Source organism: Nothobranchius furzeri, chromosome 14 (assembly GCF_043380555.1).
Source record: "Nothobranchius furzeri strain GRZ-AD chromosome 14, NfurGRZ-RIMD1, whole genome shotgun sequence".
Classification (NCBI taxonomy): Eukaryota; Metazoa; Chordata; class Actinopteri; order Cyprinodontiformes; family Nothobranchiidae; genus Nothobranchius; species Nothobranchius furzeri.
The window spans coordinates 56,989,751-57,013,010 of record NC_091754.1 but is presented as its reverse complement, the minus strand read 5'-3'; the positions used below and the strand labels follow the sequence as shown (position 1 = coordinate 57,013,010).

Genomic DNA, 23,260 nt, shown 5'->3' with positions numbered 1-23,260 from the left:
AAACCTTCTCATTATGGAGCCCTCACGCAGCTTCTTTGGCGCCAACCTGAGGGGGTGAGTGGACTTGCCGTTTACCCCATATGCAGTGCATGTTTTCTGCCGTACAGCTGGAGAGGTTTTACCGGGACCAGGTCACCTCCTCTTTTGCACTCAGCTCTGCCACCGTGTTGCAGACCTGCTTAGCAATGTGTACGGCGGACGTTTGAGCTCTGGTCCGACTGGTTGCTCACCCCCTCATCAACGAGATGCGAGACCCAGATGCTCGGAACGGTTAATTGAGCCATCATCTTGCCTCCCCCACGCTTAGGATGGTGGTGTCACCAGCAGTGGTAGAAGAGCCATGCGTTGAGGTGAGTGCAACTATATCGAGTTGAAACCTCTCAACCTCGCACACCAACTCAGGCTCCTTTCCCACCAGAGAGGTGACGTTTCATGTACCGAGAGCCAGCTTCTGTAGCCGAGGATCAGACCTTGTTAATGAGATATTTTCATGTAAGACAACTTCTTTCTTTGATGTTGTTTGGCCTGTAAAAAAAAAAGATGACTATAACCGTTTAGTGTCGGACAGATAAAAGTTTAGAGTCACAAGTGAATAAATAATGAAAATACCTAAAATTCAATTCAATTCAAAAATATTTTATTAATCCCAGAGGGAAGTTGATTGCTGTAGTAGCTCAGAATAATAATAATAATAATCAAGTCATCAAAGAGTTGTTGTATATTACAATGGCTGTTGGCAGGAAGGATCTCCAGTAGCGGTCAGTGTTGCAGCCAAACTGAAGAAGCCTCTGACTGAAGACACTCTTCCGTTGTCGGACAGTCTTGTGAAGAGAATGCTCAGGGTTGTCCATCATTTTCTTGATTCTCTGGAGAATCCTTCTTTGCATTATCTCCTCCAGCGGTTCCACAGTCGTCCCCAGAACAGAACCAGCCTTTTTTATTAGGCTGTTGAGCCTTTTCAGGTCCCTGCTTCTGATGCTGCTACCCCAACAGACGATGGCTGAAAAGATTACACTCTCAACAACAGACTTGTAGAAGATATGCAGCATCTTGCTACAGACACTGAAGGACCTAGTCGTCCTCAAGAAGTGCAGTCTGCTCTGTCCCTTCTTGTAAACGGCTTCGCTGTTCTTTCTCCAGTCCAGTCTGTTGTCCAGGTGAACTCCAAGGTATTTGTATTCCTCAACCACCTCCACTTCTTCTCCCATGATGGAAACAGTGTTTGACTCCACCCTGTTTCTTCTGAAGTCTAAAATCATCTCCTTTGTTTTGTTCACGTTCAAGGTCAGATGATTGCTTCCACACCATGCCACAAAGCGCTCCACCAGCTCTCTGTACTCAGCTTCCTGTCCATCTCTGATACACCCGACAACTGCAGAGTCATCTGAGTATTTCTTTTGTACTTCTTTTTGCTATTTGTAAAAGGACAACTTGGACGTTTTCTACTGTTTTCTTATTGTGGGCAGCAGTAGCTCAACAGGTTGAGCGCGTTGTCCAGTAATCGGAAGGTTGCAGGTTCGATCCCGGCTCCGGACAGAGAATTCTGCTGTTGTGTCCTTGGGCAAGACACTTAACCCACCTTGCCTGCTGGTGGTGGTTGGAGGGTCCGGTGGCGCCTGTGCTCGGCAGCCTCGCCTCTCATCTCCACCAGTGTATGAATGTGTGTGTGAATGGATGAATGATACACTGTAGTGTAAAGCGCTTTGGAGTCCTTACTCTGAGAAGCGCTATACAAGTGCGGGTCATTTATTAATTTAACGCAATGCTGAGGTACTGGATTGGGACTTTGGTATCAAAATCAATCATCACTCTGGAGATGTTTTGTAAACAAAGTTTGTGATCGAGAAAGCAGCCTTCATCTGACCTGAACCGCACCAGCGGGAAGGCCGGGGCTTTATGGTTTATCACAGGGACTTATTTTGGGAAAGTACCAAAGTTTAGCACTGAAAAAGACCTTTCTTACCATTTTTTTCCAGTACCCTGCTCTACTCCTGTCTTGATTTCATAACTAATTATCACAGAAGGACCCGCTGGATCCCAGATCCAAGGCTGGGCTCTCACACACAGCATAAAAGTTTCATAGTTAAAGTAGGTCTGCTCCATAGCGAAGCCGGAGGACGCCGCCGGTCCAACGACTGGTCTCTATATTAGGAGGAGTCTGCTGCTCACACACCGGTGCTACAGAAAGGAGCGAACCCTCGCAAAACAGCCACAGCCGTGATTATTAAAGGCAAACTGATCACTTTCTAGCTTTTGTTGTTAACAACAATAACAAATACAATTTTTTTCATCAAACTATCTTGGTTGAGCTTATATATAAAACTGTGCAGTTTGTTTTTCGAGCATTTTCAAGGAATCAATCCAGAAAGCCAGCACTTTCCATACCTTGAAAACACATGATTAAAATTCAGGCGTTTTCAAGGACTTCAAGCACCCGTACAAACCTGAAAAAGGATGTTATATAATCCTAATTAATAACTGAATATTAGTTTTTGCATATTAAGGAGGCAGAAACTCAAAGACCATTATCACTCAGAGACGGTTACCTTGGCGACAGCTGTTTGCTTGTACATCTGTGTGACCAGACCCATGACCTGAGTGAAGGGGTTGTCGGTGGTCGTGACTCCTGACCCCAGTCCCTTCATCAGCCTCTCCCACTCTGCAAAACTGGCTGAGGCCTCCTAAAAGCAAGGAGAGTACAAAGACACGGAGGTGAGACAGTGTCCTCTCCATCCCCACCCGTCCTCCACCCGTCCCCCACGTTACTGAGCTTTAAAGGGCAAAACAATTAATGGTGCTGTCGGGTGTCCTACTTTTCCCGAAACAGAGAAAGGAAAACAGGAGACAAGTTTAAAAAAAAAACACACACACGAGGGGAAAGACATGGAGAATTCCCAAGGATGACCCCCCCCCCCCCCCCGCGCGCACGCGCCGATCGGGCTGCTGTGTTAGGTGGGTCACGAACGTCTCCCAATTATAGCAGCCTTGTGACAAGCTGGGGTCGAAGACGAAGAAGCAGCACAGTCGGGGCAATAAATCACAGGCGCCTCGCGAGCTCTCAAGGTGATTGGCGAGAGGTATTTAAGGCAGGAGTACAGATCGCAGCGGAGGGGGGGGGGGGGGTAGCGTACGCCTCCACCTGCTCATAAACAAGGGTCCCAAAGGGTCTCAGGAGCTGCTTCTACCAGCATCTAGGTTAGCTCGTCCATCAGTGGATCTTCTGCTTCATTCCTGCTGGTTGGTTTTAATTATGATACAAAAAAAACTCCTGTGTGTCATTAAGGCTGATGCAGTAAAAGTATTTTAAAGTTGATACACCTTGTTCAAAAACCACAATCACAGTTTCCTGAATAAAGATGAACAAAAATGGAGTTTCTTCTTCATGAGACGTCCTTCAGCTGCAGACCGGCTGTAACAGCGACGCTACAGGAGGTCCTTCCTGTCCACAGACACCACAGAAGCTACAACAACGCTAAAAAAACATCCAATAATGTTATTATTGCTTCTGAATAATATGCGAGTTCTCTCTTTCCCTCCAATGAAGTACCAGAGTTAAATATACATCACAGCAAAGGGTCTGAATACTTAGAACCATGGGATATTTTAGTTCGTCCCTTTCAATTAATCTGCAGAAATTTCTAAAATTCTGTGTTTTTCTGTCTATAATAAGGAAAAAGTGAATTTAATTGATTTCAGCAAATGGCTGCAATGTAACAAAGAGTTAAAAATTGAATACTTCCCCTACCTTCTGTACCTGTCGTGTTTTATATCAGAAGCACAAATAAAGACATAAAGTTGTCTGGTATTGTAGATAATTGTGTGTAACAATATAAAATTAGCTGTGTGTATTTGTTTTATTTTGCAGACTTTTCACGATCCCTTAAATGCTAATTAGCCCACCTCCGATCAAAATGGAAGCAACATTGCCTGTTTTGATGAAAGAGAAACTTTTTTTCATGCAACAGCGGGAAAGGCTGGTATTTTATCTGTTTGATCTAAAGTGGACCAAAATAAAAAGTCGCCACCAAAAACAAAGGTTACACGCCAATGTTTCGTTGGACCACCATTAGATTTGATTACAGCACACATTCGCAGTGGAGTTGTTTCGATAAGCTTCTGCAACGCCACCAGATTTATTTCCATCCAGTGTTGCATTAATGTTCCACCAAGATCTTGCACTGATGATGGTAGAGTCTGACCGCTGCACAAAGCCTTCTCCAGCCCATCCCAAAGATTCTCAATGGGGTTAAGGTCTGGACTCTGTGGTGGCCAATCCATGTGTGAAAACATGGATTGATCATTCACTATTTGAGCCTGATGAACCCTGGCATTGTCATCTTGGAATATGCCCGTGCCATCAGGGAAGATGGAATAACCTGGTCATTCAGGATGTTCAGGAAGGCAGCTGACCTCATTCTTGGAGCACATCCTGTTGCTGAACCTAGACCTGACCAACTGCAGCAACCCCAGATCATAACACTGCCCCCACAGGCTTGTACACCAGGTACTAGGCATAATGGGTGCATCACTTCATCTGCCTCTCTTCTTACCCTGATGCACCATCACTCTGAAACAGGGTCCATCTGGACTCATCAGACAAGTTTTTAATAACTTAACCCAGTTTTAGTCGTTTCTACATCCTTAGATGTTACCTCTGCTTGATAGCAATGGCCTGACCCTTCTCACACAGACTAACACCTTTTCCATGACCACCAGATGTATCTTTCCCCACGGTTGTTGAAGAAACAAGAAGAAACTCATTGCACCAGTTGGAGTTAAAATAACTTGCTGCTGCTGAAAGATAATCACCCATGCAGTAATTATCCAATAAGAGGCTTTAACCTCAGTTAAAACCAGGTGGTAACTTTTTGTTTGGCTGGGCAGTGTACTTTACAAATATGTATTCACTGTTATTTTGTTGTTTAAAGGACAAACTACACTTTTATTTTCATGTCAGGTCATTTCTTAACCGTAGCCATGATGCAACGGAGTACAGCTCTTTTCCAAATGCCATCCTCGACCTTTCACACTTGGTAGAACAGACTTTCTGCCGTACTTGCTAAAAACATACATGTTAGGTACACAAGAGCCTAGTAGCATACTTGGGTATTGAGAAATGGCCCAATTTTCAGAATAAAATTGATAAGACATAACGTATTGATTCAAAAAAGTGAAATAACGTTGCCAAGGCAACGCTGAAATGTCGAGAGAGTAGTGAGGAAAACAGTCTAAACGCTGATTTCACAGATTAAAGTGGAAGTTGTGAACTTATTATTATCCTACCTGATGGGGTGTTTTTAAACCATAAAATAATAAGTGTTACCTCTTTTCTCCCACAAAAGAACTTAAAGAACATCCTGTGATATTTCACAATAAGAGCCTCAAACACACGCATTTCTAAACTTCACTGAGGTATGAGCTGACGAGTTTTGGTGGTGTGTGACCTTCTTCAGGGCAACCATTTCCATTATAATTCATTTAAACAAGGCTCACATTTCAGTCTCAAATGATTTTATTAATTCCTCAACATTTCAACTTTAATCAGGAAACAAAAACACATTTCTCTCTTGCTGTGGTGCGGATACGTGTCCTAGAGAGCTGATAGCGGCAAGATGTGCGAGAAAGTAAACATTCCTGAATTTAATCACGTATAACCACAAAGGTCTCTGACAGAAGGCAGAGGTGGGTCATATCTGATTAGGCGCATACATAAAGGAAGTGGGCGGAGCTAGAAGCCTTTTAATTGGAGTAGACATATCAGGATAAATATAAAGCAAGTTTCTAGCAGGATCCTTGTTCCGTGTTTATGGAATGGCTACATTGGGAAGATTCCAATTCTCGAGCTGCTCTGGGTGGCTGCATGTTGGAGTAGCGTTGTTAACTACATGTAAGTTTTGCCTTTTTGGATATTTTTTCTTATAGCATCTTAAGAAAAACTGTATTTTTTGGACCTTTTACTTTTCTGTTTTTGGTGCTGTGAAGCTTAGAGGATTTTTACTGCTATTTTTCACTTTTTTCACTTTTTGAGCATTTGTTATGATGTGTAACCATGGGAACAAGCTGGTTTACAATCGGGAGCAGTTGATTAACATGGGAAAGACTGAAATAATACCTCAACTGAAACCACAAATCCCAAATGAGCTAAAACGCAAGAAGCGTGGATGCAGAGCGGGAGCAAAACGGAGACAGAGAAAGAGGAAATTCAAACCATCTCTTCCATCGATCATAATGGGCAATGTGAGATCAGTGGCCAACAAGATGGATGAACTCCAAGCCCTATCAAGGACTCGGCCAGAGTATCGGCAGTGTAGTGTTATGTGTTTCACTGAGACGTGGCTGCAGGGCCATAACCCTGATTCCAGCGTCTCTCTGCCAGAATTCCTGACTGTACGAGCAGACAGAGATCTGAAGAGGAGCGGGAAAAGAAAAGGAGGTGGAGTGGCAGTGCTTGTCAACTACAGATGGTGCCATCTATGTCATGTTTCAGTGAAATGTCGTCTCTGCAGCCCAGATGTTGAACTCTTGGCAGTAAGTTGTCGCCCATATTATTTGCCAAGAGAGTTCACCAGTGTTGTCTTGGCAACCGTTTATACTCCACCTTCAGCCATTGCTGAAAATGCATGTGATGCCATGAGTTCCATTGTCGATAAGCTACAAACCCAGCACCCCAATGCATCTGTGGCTATATCTGGTGATTTTAATCATGCCTCGCTCTCTGCTACACTTCCAACATTTCAACAGTTTGTCAGCTGCTCCACCAGAGAAAACAAGACATTGAATTTGTGTTATGCAAATGTAAAGAATGCGTACATGTCCAAAACAAGACCTCCTCTGGGACAGTCAGATCACAATCTTGTTTTTCTCAGCTCAGAATACAAACCACTTGTTCAGAGGCAACCTGTGACAAGAAGAACTGTGAGAAAATGGTCACAGGATGCTGAAGAAGCCCTGCAGGGTTGTTTTGTTACCACAGATTGGATGACTCTCTGCCAAGGATATGAAGATGACATCAGTGCCATGACTGGATGTGTCACTGACTATATAAAATTATGTGTGGACAACATCATACCCACCAGAACGGTGAGATGTTTCACTAATAATAAACCCTGGATCACCAGTGAACTGAAGAATCTGCTAAATGAGAAAAAAAAGATCCTTCAAGGAGGGAGACAGGGAATCATTGAGGAGTATACAGAAGCAACTGAAGATCAAGATCAGAGACAGCAAGGAGGCATACAGGAAGAAGCTGGAGAACAAACTACAGAGGAACAATATCAGAGATGTCTGGTCAGGGATGAAGAAGAACACAGGCTTCAAGCAGAGGAAGGATTGCACAGATGGCAGCCTGGACACAGCCAATGAACTGAACAAGTTCTTCAATAGGTTCAGGTCAGGAACAAACCCAGCATCCTCCTCGCCTGTCCCCAGCCAATCAGACATCCCATCCTCCTCTGATCCAACATTTTCCTGTCACATGCCAGCTCTTTTGTCCCCTAACGCAGTCATGGACTCTTCTGGTTCTATAAATCTGTCTTCAACCAAGTCAGGAGATGCCGCTGCCCCATTTACCTCCCCCTCCCACCTATCTGTCTCTAGAAGTCAGGTGAAGAGGCAGCTGGAGAGACTGAACAGGAACAAGACTGCAGGTCCAGATGGTGTCAGCCCCAGAGTACTGAAGGCCTGTGCAGAGCAGCTCTGTGGGATTCTGCAGCACCTCTTCAACCTCAGCCTGGCCCAGGAGATGGTTCCAGTCCTGTGGAAGACATCCTGCCTTGTTTCGGTTCTAAAGAAAACTCGCCCATCAGTCAATGACGACTACAGACCGGTTGCCCTGACATCCCACATCATGAAGGTCCTGGAGAGACTCCTGTTGGTCCACCCGAATAAGCAAACTAGAGCATGTCAGGACCCGCTGAAGTTTGCTTATCGCCATGGAGTTGGAGTTGAAGATGCCATCATCCAGCTGCTTCAACCACCCCACTGTCATCTGGACAAAGCAGGCAGCACTGTGAGGGTCATGTTCTTTGATTTCTCCAGTGCATTTAACACAATCCAGCCTGATGTACTTTGCCAGAAACTCCAGAAGACACAGGTGGGGGCCTCAACTATCGCCTGGATTAAACACTACCTGACAAACAGACCACAGTTTGTGAGGCTGAAGAACTGCACATCAAACCAGGCGATCAGAAACCTTGGAGCACCACAGGGGACTGTACTCTCACCATTCCTTTTCACCCTGTACACCTCAGACTTCCAGTACAAATCAGAGACCTGTCATCTACAGAAATACTCAGATAACTCTGCAGTTGTTGGGTGGATCAAAGATGGACAGGAAGCTGAGTACAGAGAGCTGGTGGAGCGCTTTGTGGCATGGTGTGGAAACAATCATCTGACCTTGAATGTGAACAAAACAAAGTAGATGATTTTAGACTTCAGAAGAAACAGGGTGGAGTCAAACACTGTTTCCATCATGGGAGAAGAAGTGGAGGTGGTTGAGGAATACAAATACCTTGGAGTTCACCTGGACAACAGACTGGACTGGAGATAGAACAGCGAAGCCGTTTACAAGAAGGGACACAGCAGACTGCACTTCTTTAGGACGCTTAAGTCCTTCAATGTCTGTAGCAAGATGCTGCATATCTTCTACAAGTCTGTTGTTGAGAGTGTAATCTCTTCAGCCATCGTCTGTTGGGGTAGCAGCATCAGAAGCAGGGACCTGAAAAGGCTCAACAGCCTAATAAAAAAGGCTGGTTCTGTTCTGGGGACGACTGTGGAACCACTGGAGGAGATAATGCAAAGAACGATTCTCCAGAGAATCAAGAAAATGATGGACAACCCTGAGCATTCTCTTCACAAGACTGTCCGACAACGGAAGAGTGTCTTCAGTCAGAGGCTTCTTCAGTTTTGCTGCAACACTGACCGCTACTGGAGATCCTTCCTGCCAACAGCCATTGTAATATACAACAACTCTTTGACGACTTGATTATTATTATTATTATTCTGAGCTACTACAGCAATCAATTTCCCTCTGGGATTAATAAAGTATTTTTGAATTGAATTGAATTGTGGAGGAACATGAAAGCTTCTGCACCATTTAGTGATGAAAAAAAAAAAGATAAACATTTGCATTTCAGTGCAAACTCGTCAAAGTCAAGGACGGCTGAATGAATAAATAGCATCATTCTGCAGGAGGACAAAGCCGGCGCCTCCTTCATGTTTCTCCTCAGAAGCTCCGGCATAAACACACTTATACGTCTGAGTGTTTTCCTTCTCTGCCTAATTAAAAACGATACCCCTAACCCTATGTATTCTGCTGGGGGGTGTTTGAGTGGCTAACCACTCCCCCCCCCCCGATGATGTTCACCAGACTAACACAGACAAAAGGCCCGAGGACGTAAAGGGCAGCAGTAGCATAAAAAGTGTCTGGTGGTGGAAGATAAAAGCCATCATTAGGGAGTAAAACCAGATAGGAGGAACAAACGGGTGGAAGGGCTGTCCTGGCGCCTGCTCTTCATTCTCAGTTACCTAAACTACGCTTCAGAGGACAGGACGCCTCGTTTAGAGGGAAATAACGTCCACTTGGTGTTTTATGTCCACTCAGCCATATGGGTGTGTTAGGAAGCTCTCCCTGAACAAATGCCTCAAAGTGGCACAGCAGAGGTTTAGAGCCACGGGCCTCAGTTTGGAGAAATACAGATGACTTCTGACCAGATTGATAAGCTAACAGCTAGTAATAACGGCAGTTAAATGTTCAGTTGACTTTAGTGTTAATTTTGACGAGACATTTTAGGTTAGTTTTAGTCTTATTTTAGCCAACTAACATACGTGCATTTTTCATCTGATGCAATAATTTTCTGCTACTGTGATGTAAAAGGTTAACCATACCGACTTGAAACTGTAAATAAATATGAAAAATTCACATTTTGGATCAATAAAACTCTACATTTATAATTCTTTTAAAGGTTCCATCCTCTTCCTCTTATCCGTGGTCGGGTCGCGGGAGCAGCAGCCTAGGCAGAGAGGTCCAGACTTCCCTCTCTCCAGCCACTTGGGCCAGCTCCTCCAGGGGAATCCCAACGAGTTTCCTGGTCAGCCGAGGGACATAGTCCCTCCAGGATGTCCTAGATCTTCCTTTGGATCTCCTCCTGGTTGGACGACCCCGAAAAACTTCACAAAGAAGTGTCCAGGAGGTATCCTAACTAGATGCATGTAGAGGAGCAGCGGGTCTACTCACAGCCCCTCCCGGATGACCAAGCTTCTTACCCTATCACAAAAGCCCCCTTCAGACAGGCCATGAAAAACGGAAATGTTCCGGACTCTGTCCGTAAGACCTTTGTGTCTGAATACAAACATCCGGATAACGTTTTCCGTAATTTAACCGGATGACGCCCCTAGTAACAGGTCCGGACTTGTTACGGACAAGGTGGCTGCTTCAGACTGGTGAGGTCGAGTTCCGGACAGGGAGGAGGGGGAGGAGGAGGGGACCGGGGGACGCTGTGCGCACCTAGATAGCCCGCTGCTGTAGCATGCGGCGAACCATGGCAGCTTGCCTCCTACGGTACCGCCTAGACGCGCGACGGAGCGCTTCACACCGCTTCAGTGATTCCTTTAACCATTGAGCTTCATCATCCAGGTCTCTTATGCGTCTTCGTGTGCACAGAATTACGCTTAACATAAGTCCGATCACCAAACCCCCCCCCACCCCCGAAAAAAGGGACTTTTCCCTGCTGTGTGAAGGCAGCCGAAAGGACTAGTTCCAGTACAAAAGTGGTGTGTCTGAAAACACAGTTCCGGTTAAAAACTGGATTGAATTGTCCACAAATATTCCAGAATGTCTATCTGAAAAGGGCTTAAGGGTAAGCCCAGACACTCTGCAGAGAAAACTCACTTCGGCCACTTGTATCTGTGATCTCGTTCTTTCGGTCACTAGCCAAAGCTGGAACGTAGATTGACTGGTGAATCAAGAGGTTCCACATCATTGAAAATCCCCTTTTCTGAGCTTTTGACTGTGTTACATTGTCATTTCCTCATGAGAAATACCAACAAACCCATTCTTGGTTGCATTTATGAATTTTCCTGCCCCAGCTGCTATTTGGTTGATGTAAAGATTTTTCCTGCAAATGGAAGAAACTAGTCCACTTGCATCACCAGGCATTTCTCCTCCCCCAGAAGCTGAAACCTGGATATTCTGTAGATATTCTGACAAATTACTCCTGCAATGGGGACAAAACACCGTCATAAAAACCATGCATCCTGTCCACACAGACACATGTAACGGTCAGCACAGGAGATGTGTGTTAGGTGACTACGGATTTGTGACAGACTTGGTAGTCCCGAGGTGAAGCACCTTCCACACTAGCGCCAGCTCCGCTCCACTCCACCAACCCAGTCAGCCCCAGCCCGGCTGATTTCACACATCCTTAGGAATGCCGACAAGACTGAGCATATGGGCGGTCTCGAAGACATCAGTGATGTCATGAGAGCATCTCCGAGCACGCGGGCGGGGCAAAAGTGTTGCTTTCGGAGACTCTGACTTTATTATTGCATCCTGCTCTGCTGGCGCGACTCGATGTGTGTGCTCCTCAGAAAGACAGAGAAAAAGAGATGGCTTCAGTCAGAGGTGATGTTTACTCCACACGATCCGGAATGACAATGAACCGTGCATGCGGGATTCGATCCACCAATCAGAGGCTTCAGCTAATGGTAGGCATGAATTTGAGCTGGCCAATCCGTCAGCAGTGGGCGCGTTGGACCAGTTCAGCCTGAAGCAGACCGCCTGCTTGGGAAGAGGGCTGAAAAAACGATCGGTTGTGTGCGGAAAAAATCCAGGTCATGCGGATGTGACATTTGCTCTCAAAGGTTCCAAACAGCCTGATTTGGAACCTTTAATAATGGAAAATACCAAAATGCACACTGGCAGTTTTTAAATTGTGCCTTTCGATAGTAAAGTAAACAAATCTGTATAAAGTGCAGTAATATTTGCAAACATGACAGGAAATGACATCATACCATCAAAACTACAAAAGGTGTTACTCTAATAATGTGAGGAGGTAAACTACAGGTAAGAATAGTTCTCGGGTGTATTTATTACAGCTTTCCCTGCACTACTTCACAACGCTGACCACATGGACCGTAGCAGCGCCATAAACACTGATAAACAACCACATGACGGCAACTCAGTTGTCTATTGAACTGCATTTAAAATGATCATTTTAAATGTATTATTGACTTAGATTTGCATCAGTTCAAGGTGGCAGGAACACTATTTTTGAGGTGCTCCTGCTCTTGTTCTGGACTTAAATGCTTTCTTAGATCTTCTTATGTAGATTTCTGTTAAAAAAGGTGTTACTAAGTATTATCTCACATGTTGTAGATAGTTTAAAGAGGTTATTTTTGACTAGACTGACTAGCTCACAGCTTGTAAAGGCTGTCATCTTAAAACAGCACAAAAGAACGTTGTAGGAATTGACACTGTTCTATATATGCTAATGCTGTAGCACTGCCTGGGGGGCCTGGGTCACTTCCTGTAGAAGTAAGATATTATATACACATATATAACCACATACCACAAGGTTACTGACAACGATAAGATTTAGAAATTTGTCATGAAATTTTAAACAGCTGTTTCTTAAAGATAGAGGACTCCATTTTTACGGTGGCCCAGAAGGTTCACCAATTACAAAAGCTACAATGACAAAAGGCGTACGAGACTGTGGGGCTTTATGATGGTGCTGCAAGTCCAATGAGCAGATTAAGAATGCTGTTGTCGCTCATTTACTTTCGATATTGGCATAATTAAGTTAGTAGCATAACTTCACTTTTAGCATAACTTCTGCTTTTATATTCTGCTCATTTATTTTAGTATGTTTCTGATTTTCATTCTATTATTTTTGCTATTGTAGGTTTTGTTGTTGGGTCTTCTATATTACTGCGAAACTTCAGGGCCATGGTAAGTCTTGGTCCATGTCCCGCTCAGATAAGCAGAACTTGTTCTCAGCATTAAAATGATGTTTCTGTAGACGACGCGTGAACCTTAGTTCAAAGACAAGCTAAACGCTAGGTGTACTGTTGTTTTTGCCTGAAAATGTTTTATTGATTCATAAAAATACTTTTTTTAGAAACATCTTAAAAGTGTAAATTTGTCATTTAAATGACCATGAAAAGTCAAACTGTAAAGGTTGATTAAAAAATGTTAATAGGGAGCCTAAGTCACGCCCATCTACTTCTGGACCATGGGCTCCCGGAAGAAGGAAAAAATGAATGCAAGTCAACGGGGCTAAAAACGCTATTTTCTAATTCTGCTTGTTTTGTACCACGGATTTCACATATGACGTCCGTGAATTTTAAAGAAGCATTTTGCTACCAAGAACTCCAGGACTACAAATGCTCTTCACGAAAGTGACATCATCAAACAAGACACGGAGAAAAACAGATGGAAAATGGCTGTGAGTTCAGCAAGCTTGAAATCCTTCTTTCAGAAGGAAAGAGCCACTGTAAATATGGCCATGTGGTAAGTAGCAGCTGCGCTAGGGAATAGGAGATTCTGTGGAGACGTCATATATGCGACGTGTCGATGTCTCATTTGTAGTTATGCTAATTACGAACTGATAAATCTCAAAATGTGATTGGTATGGTGAAAACACCCATCGTTAGTTTTCATTTAAATTGCAGTACAACATATGTGCGATCCAGGGCGTAAGGCAAATTAGAAAATAGCTCTTTCAGCCCCAATTGACTTGCATTTATGCCTCTTTCGCACTAGCATCGGCTCCACACCACCCAGATAGCCCCAGCTTGGCCCAGTTGATTCCACACATCCTTGCTTAGGAACGCAAGGAATGCAGTGAGAGAAGTTCTCAGCTCCTAGGTAATCAGCACGATAATGCCGTAAGCCCAGTTGGGCTGATTCTACCCACCAATCGAAGGCTTCCCCTATTGGAAGGTGTGAATTTGAGCCGGCTTGTCAGTCAGCAGTGGGTGTGTTGGCCCTGGTCAGCCTGAAGCAGACCACCTCAGGGAGAGGGCTGAAAAACAGTCCGGTTGCACCCTGAAAAAAGGCAAGCTATGCTAATGTGAACACTCTCCATGCTATCCAGACCATGCGGAGCCGATGCTAGTTGTCAGCACCGATATGAAATTTTTGGGCAGGTGCCAATATTCTATATTAATATCACAGTTATGACCGATAACCGATATTTGCCGATACCGATAAACTGACATTAATGCTTCTAAAACCATCAGATTTTGCATAGAATAAAAATGATTAAAGCTGAATTTACGATATTATGTAGAAACACCACACACGTTTACGCTTCTGAGATGATTACAATCACTGTCACATGACTCAGCAAATACACATCACCCCTCCCCCCACCCTCTGAAACAAATGGAAACAAGATGGTAAAAATATTGGCTATTAATATCGGCTCAGTTTTATTTGTCGGACCGATATGTTAAACATGACCAACATCTGCCGATACTGATATTGATGCCTAAAAACTGCGGATCCCTACTTGCATTTATTTTTTTCCATTCTTCCGCGGACCCATGAGCAGACCGGAAGGGGAGGAGACTTAGGCTCCCTATAAAGTTTGAGCTGCTACTTGTCCTTCTGATCAGAAACAAACTCTGCTTCTCCTAACTCGGGTTGTATAAGAAGCTTTCCATGGGTGACATGCTAATAAATCTCATTAGAGCCAAACTTCAAAGACAACATGGTTTTAAAATGGTAAACTAGAACAACTAGAAGGTTTTTTTGCTTTCTTGACCAAAGCTGCAGTTTAGGCCAACATCAATGACGACATGGCCTGAACTCAGTGGCCTAATTGCTGCTAGCATACGTAGAAACACACGCCACATTTAGCTCCCAATTGAAGCCTTCTTTAACATTTAGCAAGAACGAGGCTGAAACCCTGCCTCATCACTTTTCTGAGAAACTTCCTCATTGTTGTGTCACTCCTGACTTGTAATTAATGCTGAAAAAGCACCTGAGCTGTTTTCTCAGCACCTGCTGATATGATACAAAATATAACAAAAAAGCCTCCCGTTGGGGCAAAACGGTGACAGGAATGAAGAGAGGCGCACCAACGGGATCGCGGGCCAGTTCCAGGTCTCATTAGCATTCCTGGTTCACGCAGTGTGGGAGGCAGGAACCGCAACCATAAGTTTGGGGAGACTAAAAGAGATCTCAACGCCTACGTATGAAACATGACATTTACTCTGCAAATACCCTGGTGTTCTCTTAATTGTGGGGGAGGGGCGCTCACACGCTCTCACCCTCAGAGCCAGCAGACTTCTTATGAATCTTAAAAGCAGCAGAGACGTAGGAATCCCTAGAAAGCAACAGTATGTTAGAGCTTATTTAGAACTTACTGCTAGCTATTTGGATATTCTGGATTCCTGACTTTTCCATTTCTTCTAATCGACTAATTATGACAGGTAATCTGACAACAGTGCCACCTGCAGGACACTTCTCTCTGGGGCACTTTTATTTGTTTGACTATGTTTTTCTGGCTTCAGTTACCAATGAAAATACTAATATAAACTCACTTTGTGAGCCGTGACTCGCCTATCTCGTGTTGGATGTGAATGCACCACTAGATGGAGCCACTAAACTATTGCTTCTTTATTTTAACTAACATGTAGCGTGCACAACTAGTCTTGCCCTTTATGGACGATGTGCATAACCAGGTGTTTTAGGCGTCCTTTGCCTTGGTTGGCTAGTAACTTGGCTAATGCTAACAACAGCAAAAACCTCCCGTTAGCCTTGCATAGCGGTTGATTCTTGTTGATCCTATGCTTTTACTAGGAGTACTAGAATAAACGCACTGTAACAAAAACAAGTACATAGGGGATTGGACCGAAAACCAGGTTCTGTTGTCAGTTATCCATGACCGATTCAAATAAACCAAATCAATATGGCTGCCGCGGCTAACAGAGTTTGGAAATTGCAACCAAAAAACGACTTCGACAGGGACAGGTTTATAAAAATTGATGAACACATCCTAACCTACAAACGGGTTCCATTAAGTGGGTTTGGAGGATGTGTGACAGCTACAGAAATGGAATGCAGCCCGTATTATTACTCTAATCTGTCTGTGAAAGGATTGTGGATGTTCCATTTCTGTCCAAGAATTGGCCACTAAACCCCACATCGGTTCACCTTTGGTTAGATTAACTCCACAGTTGGACAGAAACGGTCCAGAGGACCTTATCTGCAGTGTTTAACAGCTAAAGTAAACCATCTTTAATTTACTCAAAACATAGAAGTTCTCCTGTATTATTGTTCTTTTTTAGCCAAATCCCACAAGAATTACATGTAAGTTTTAATTTTTTATGCTGCTGATTCTGCTTTAAGACTACAGGCCCTGGGGATAAATCAGGTTAAATTGCTATAGTCCGCTTTGATAAACATGTTTAATAATTTATCGTTGGTTTTGTACTGTTGGGATGACTAAATCTAACTCAGGCCCTGTCCACAAGTAGCCGGGGATCTGCCAAAACGTAGATATTTTTCTACGTTTTGGCCTGTCATCCACACGAAAATGGAGTTTTTTCACACGAAAACGGATCTTTTTAAAAACTCCGGCCAAAGTGAAGATCTGCGTTTTCTCCGTTTTGGGTGTCTGCGTGTGGACAGACAAAACCGGAGTTTTAAGGTCCGCAACGTCACTTTCCGCGACAAAAAAATGCTGACATCACGTGTGCGACCTGTGTTTACACTAGCCGACAGCATGGATGCCCTCAGAGCTGCGCTCGCTTTATCAATTGTCCAAGCGCTTTTTGCTTGTTTGTTTTTGAAAGCGGAATTACTGCTCCTTGCGGAAGACCACAGACGAAGGACGAGGTTAAGAACGGGGGAAGTACTGCCGCCTACAGGTCTGGCATGTCCATAACAACGTATTTATCCGGGTACGTGTGGACGGAGTTTTTTTTTTAGAACGAGGTGGTGTGGATGCAAGTTTTTGGAGGGGCGGATATTCGTTTTAAAAAAACGGCTACGTGTGGACTAGGCCTTAGTTCACGTATAAGAGAGCAGTCCTTTATGATTTGAATACCTTCGCAGCCTCCTTGGGCAGATCAAATGGAATCCTCTGTCGAGTTTTTGGAGGCAGCTGACTGAGGACGTCGGCTTTGAGTCGACGAATCATGATCTGACTCAGTCGTTGGTGCAGCTCCTCCAGGTTCGACGCCCCACGGCAGTCCCACTGCCTGCGAGTCCCAAAGTACCTGAAAACAAACAAGTGGCACACTTACATGCGTTTCTTTTATCTGATGTGCTTCTACCAGCTAAACGCTCAGGAAAGTTCCCACCTGGGAGCTTCCCGGCTCTCCTACACCGTTCCATTGTTCCCGCAGAAGTAGTCCTGTTTTTGCTTAAGGCCACTTTGCAAAAGAGCAGAGAAGTATTCTGTCTGACGGCCAAGGCGATCGGTTTGTCCCAGAACCCAACTTTTACAGTTTACCAGCCAAAAGCATTGTTAGAATATCACTGGCCCTCCACACAAAGGCTGGTTGTCTGCCATGTTGGCTGAAACAGTGGACAAACTTCACATAACTAAATGTGCCGTTTCACACCTCAGCCTGTAAAGTTTCTGCTGCTAAGAAGCACAAAACGACAGGGCGAACCTTCTCTGTGGCTCAAAGCGGCATTCCCCCGCCACAATAAAAGCGTCTTACACAAAGTGCTACCACTGGTGTCCGTCCCATCCCCCGGCCGAGCTGCACACTTTGATGGACCTCCAAAACAATGCAATTGATGTGTTAGTTCACAAGTGTAACTGATGGTTACTGGCAACCAGGAGTCGGCTGGCAGTCCACTGAGGCCTGGCACTTCAACAATCCTCCCAGCTCAGCATCCGTACCACTTCGGTCTCAGGTACACCTCATCCCCACAGACACAATTAAACATGTCAGGAAATGTTTAAACTTTATAACTGAACCTCAGCTGGAATAGTTCACAAAATTAATTTGATCTAAGAAAGGGATGAAAGAGTCTGTACCACTCACATGCTTGCTACATAAATATCAAGATTCTTCAAAACAGGAAATGACAACTGAAGGGCAGCAAGCTAAAGCTAGATATCAAGTAGCTTAGCCTAGCATAAAAAAATAAGCAATTAGGAAATTATTAGCTTGGTTTAGCATTAAAAGAAGTAAAAACGTAATGGCCGTTTTTCAATATCTGTACTCATGGTGAACTCTGGTGAAGTTTTCCAGACCCTTTATAAAAAACCATTGTTGTGCAAATTGAGCTCTATAGCATATTTGTGATGTTTCTCCAAGGCTTAAAGCACCCAGCTTGGCTTCCCTGAAAATAATTAGGAAGGCACATATTTGTAAGGTCTGAGAATTGATTACCCATATCGGGGTAAAAACCAGGCCAGAAGGGTGAGAGAACAGTCTATAGATCTGTGAGAGCTGACTGTGTCTGGGACAGATGTGCAGAAAGGATAAAGAACGAGACACTGCTGTTCTGAGACAGCAAAAGTTTGGAACCAATACACAACTTCCTGACTTTCTCAGCCAGTTAAATCAGACAGTTAGGGACAATGGCTCTTTGTCAGTCTGGGGAGGGGCATCTATGGTTCCTTCATGCAACTAGGAACCTTTTATTTTGAAAACTTTAAGACACAAATGGATTATTTTCATACAAAAAGACGTTTATGCATTATTTTAAGGTTCAGAAATGAGCTTGAAGGGGTTTAAATAGCCTGGAGGGTTTCAGGATATAAACTGGATCAATTAGAAGGTATGAAGACATTTGGGAAATGTCACCTGTAATGGGCGTTGCAATATTTCTTGGCGTAGTCTGTCCATGTTCCAAACCTTCTGGGATAGAGGGCATCAATCTGCATGAAAAGCTGAGGAGAACAGAGGCCGTAAATTTAATTAACAACATCAGACCAAAACTAAAGGTGAGAGGATGAGTTTGTCAGAGAGAAACAGTAGAAAGAAAACTAAACTTCTGGAATTTAGGTCTTTATATGGTAGTAATGTCACTTTTATACAAATGTTTCTCTCCTGTGTGTGTAGGGATGTCCCGATACAACTTATTTCACTTCTGATACGATACCGATACTGCAGCCTTCAGTATTGACCGATACCAATATCAGTCCGATATGACATCAGCACAAATCATACATACTTTTACCTTTTTCATAGTGTGGAACGTATGAAGGGCTTCATCAAGTGATATTACTCAACCAGCAACAGTAATTCCACCACGGGAAACTTGCGCATGACAAGTGTTGCACTGAGGCAAACTGTCTTTTGCGGACTTTAACGAAAAATACAGCCCCATGGCCGACATGGTTCCTTGCTACTTTGCTAGCACACGCTGTTCTCGTCACGTGGACTTTGCATGCTGGACCTGGGTGCTGATGGACAGAATTGCTGGAATGGAATTTAAAGCGGAACGGACTGCTAATATCACCGATTTTTGATGTAGTCCGATATAATCTGATACAGATATTTTGGGCCGATATCAATATCGGAACGGGACATCAAATCTTAATTACATTTTAGTAATTAACAATTAAGTTAAAAAAAATCTACAGCTGTACAACAACATTTTTTAATTGTAATTCATCGCAAGAGTTCCTTAAATATGCGTCTATTGGGTTTTAGGCTTAGGGGGTGCACCGCTCACGCAGCGCGCCTGCTTATGTAGTGTGTCGCCTACGCAGTGGAAAGACTGGGTTTGTCCACAGTTGCACGCATGGTTTGGTTGGCAATCACTAAGACAGAATATTTTGTGTATGCAAATACAATTTTGTTCACTCATAGAGCGAACTAGTCCCTTCCAACGCGGAGTGTTTCAGATTCAAAGTGGGAGCGAAAGCGTTCCAAACAGCTGGTCCCTCGACGTCACAAAATCACCGGAGAATTGCGACACCAAATGTGATTTCGGAAGATTACATGATAACAAGCTAGGAGAGGACGGCAGGATGTATCATGTGGTTTATTTTATTTTCTGTTTACCACAGCTACGGAGCTTTCACAGGAAATGACATCTTCTTTGCTAGTTAAGCAACTGGAAATCAGCATGTGACTTTGACTTATAAAGTTTCCGTATGTTTTGTACTGCTTTTGAGTTTGACTTCCTGTCTGGCACGATCTGAACTGTGGAAGTGTAGCATGTAAAAATGAAACTCGAAACATAAGTAGAGCATCCTTATGCTTCTGGGACAAAATGTTACTCTTCATGGCTGGTGGAAAGGAACCCAACCCCTTATAGGCGTATAATTGCTGTGAAGTATTATTACGGCCGTTTCAAGGTGCTTTCGCATCTGGTGGACAGGAGGAGTGATTCACCACACAAGATGCCCAGTATGCACACATTACATGTGGCTGTTGCACTGCCTTTGCAGTCCGGTTCTAAATGCATCCAAAGTGTAGACATTTACGCTCTCCTGAGGATACACATTAGCTCTCCATTAGCCAGCTTGCTAACAGATACGTGTTATGGTGACATAATTCCATGCCTCTCTTAAAACTGTGTGACGTTACGGGGTTGTTGTCCATGCAACGAAGAATGCTGGATCTTGTTAAATTTCAAACTAAGCCATCGTTATTACATTTGAAAATCTCTTTTTCAGGATGAATGTAAAGAGCAAGTCACCCCCAAATCAACTTTTTCTTCTGATAAACTATATAAATGCGTGTCTAATCGTGCTGCAGACACATGTAGTTAATAGTTTAGCAATTTAGTGCATTTTAGTTAAAATTTTAATTTTCTGCCTAAAACTGTCAGTGTTGTGCTGTTGTCAGGAAAAAACTCTACACTGCATTTGAATTTAAATCTGCCATCGCTATTGGCTAAGAGGTACCCTAGAACGATAGCTGGTACCATATGATGTCACAATGTCATTGAGAGCCTGTGTGTGTGTGTGTGTGTGTATTTGTTAGCAGCTCCGCCCTCTCGGTCTGCTAGGCAACAGCATTTGTTGCATTTTCCAAACAGGAAGTGGGAGCGGAGTAATACTCTGGTAGCGGGTGACTTGCTCTTTAAGAGTTCATGCTTGCTGTTTAGTGGGGTTAGATGTGATTAATCCACTTCTAATCCCATATCAAGTGATCGGGTCTGATTTCTGATTAAGTTAGCAGACTCTAATTTTTCACACTTTCACTCATCTAGACTATTGCCAATTCTTCTTCCGGCTCTTGGAGAGTACAGACGCTTTTTTCCTCCTCTCCTCCCTATCTTATCCCAAGGCTCTTTGTTTGTCTTTGGGTGTAAGGCACTTCTTCATTTTTTCTGGAAACTGGAAATTATTAAAAAAGGACCTGGTCAGCTGGTCTCTCAACGCGATTGACAAAATTTTCTCAACGGTGAGAACTGGAGAAGGGGCTCCTGGGTGCCCCTCTGGGACAGAGCCAGTTGGGCATATCATGGACTCCTGGAAACAGTGGAACCTGATCTGCTTATCTCAACTGTCTGTAGAGGATTCTGAAGACGTACGGATATTCGTGGTGTTGGTGTCAGGTTTCCTACTTTTTGGCCTGGGAGGTTACCTGGCTTTCCGGAAAATTAACGAGCTATCGAGGAATATTGGCTCTTTCCCGGAGCTCAGGGATGGATTACACCGTACTGTGAATGCACAGACTCATAATTGTCGAGAGGAGTCGTAAGCTTGGAACTTTGGCTGAGATTCATGCTTTGGCACAAAAGATGGATGCGATCAAGGAGCGAGTGGACAAATCAGCACGGATTGGGATAGATTAATTTATGCCATTATTGGATTTTGAGAGGTTGAGGACCAAGGGAACTTTAAGACAGAGAAGAAATTATCTCTGTCTGGCCCCAAAACAATTTTTTATCTGAATCTGGTGCCCTTGAGCCTGTGAGGCTGAAACGAATAACCCCCCTCAGAAGAAATGTGGAATGGTGCCGTTGCCATGGCAACTCTGTCTCCCTATCCCAGCCTGGGCGGGACTGCGAGCTGTGAAGGCGGCTGAATCGTTCCAGGAGTCACTGTGCCCTCTAAACCCAACGACCTCCTCGCCCTGTCCAGACTGAGGTGACGAGCGCTGCGTATCGCGGCTGCATTCACTGACGTGTGGAGAGTCCCAAACCCTACCACCCCACCTAGTGGACACTTATGTTATGTAATGTCTGAAGTCTGTTGCATTTCTGTCTGAGGTGTTTTTTGCATAGCAAAGCTGCCCTCCCTGTGGAGGGTAACTCTGAAGTGCCTTTTTTTCCCTCCACCTGAACCAATCCTCATATAAACCCTCTAATCTCTATTAAGGTAGCGCAACTCGGGTTGCGAATGACCACAGTCACCAATTCATGTCATGTGTCGATGTTTGTATGTCTGATCCCAGAATTGTGTGTACTGAAATTCTAATTTCCATCTGGGATTAATAAAGTATCTTTGAATTGAATTGAATTGAAGTTAAGCTAAAGGGCAGCTAGCCGCTCAGCAGTAAGGAAAGCATTTTATAAACTACGTTCTGCCACTCTCTTCATTTATGTTTTATTGCAGTTTGGTTAGGTCGAACTCCCGGGAAACTTGGACAAGATTCACTGATCTAGTCATGAAGTGAACCATTTTTGTAGTTTATACAAGGTCCTGCTGTCCTCAGCCTAGTTTACTCATGTTGTGCTACTGAAGGGTGAATTGTGTCAACACAAACTAACTGGGTCGAACCACGGCGCACTGCTACTCAGATTCTGAATTCTAAGTTAAAAATTAGGACAATCCGAGCAGAACTGGTAGCACAGAAGTACGTTTGCGCTGTCTGGTGAATCCTGAGGGGTAACAAGCAGATTTGTAACTCTCAGAGAGTTCCTGCTTCAACATCTTTACTGCCATTTCTGAAATAATGATGGGTAATCTTCCAGAGAGGCGAGCTGAATAAGCTGGTCTATATTCAGCACTTGTTGAGGGGGGCACGCATCGTGAACGGGGCACCGTGCCCTAAGCGCTACGGGTGGGGGGTGTCTGATTGGGTCAAAGCTATCCAAGGAAAACTGGTCCAGTCGCTTCCAGATTCTATATCTGCGATGGGTAAATACACAGATAATAAAAACTAAACGAATGACCCGGCCAATGCCGGAGACCAGGAGGCACAGACAGATCTGTCACACACATAAGCCAACTTCCTGAGTCTCCATGACACCGTCTGGAGATTTCTAACTTCATCTAAGAATTAATTAGCTTCCTGAATTTCATCACTTAATTATCATGAACCCAGAAATAATGACTTTTTTCTCTTCCTCTTGACAGCAGAGGCTGATGGATAAGTAGATACC

General features: G+C 44.0%; 1 protein-coding gene across 2 annotated transcripts in view; it reads right to left on the bottom strand.

Annotated features, from left to right (window-relative positions):
• Positions 1-23,260, bottom strand: part of zranb3 (zinc finger, RAN-binding domain containing 3) — an 86,813-nt gene that overhangs the window by 26,173 nt on the left and 37,380 nt on the right. For both annotated transcript variants that reach the window (XM_015952448.3, XM_054743196.2), the window contains exons 6-8: positions 18,778-18,863; positions 17,058-17,229; positions 2,547-2,681 (exon numbers count right to left, since the gene is read on the bottom strand). In XM_015952448.3, the coding sequence (XP_015807934.3) occupies positions 2,547-2,681; positions 17,058-17,229; positions 18,778-18,863 (393 nt within the window). The remainder of the gene's footprint in view (positions 1-2,546; positions 2,682-17,057; positions 17,230-18,777; positions 18,864-23,260) is intronic.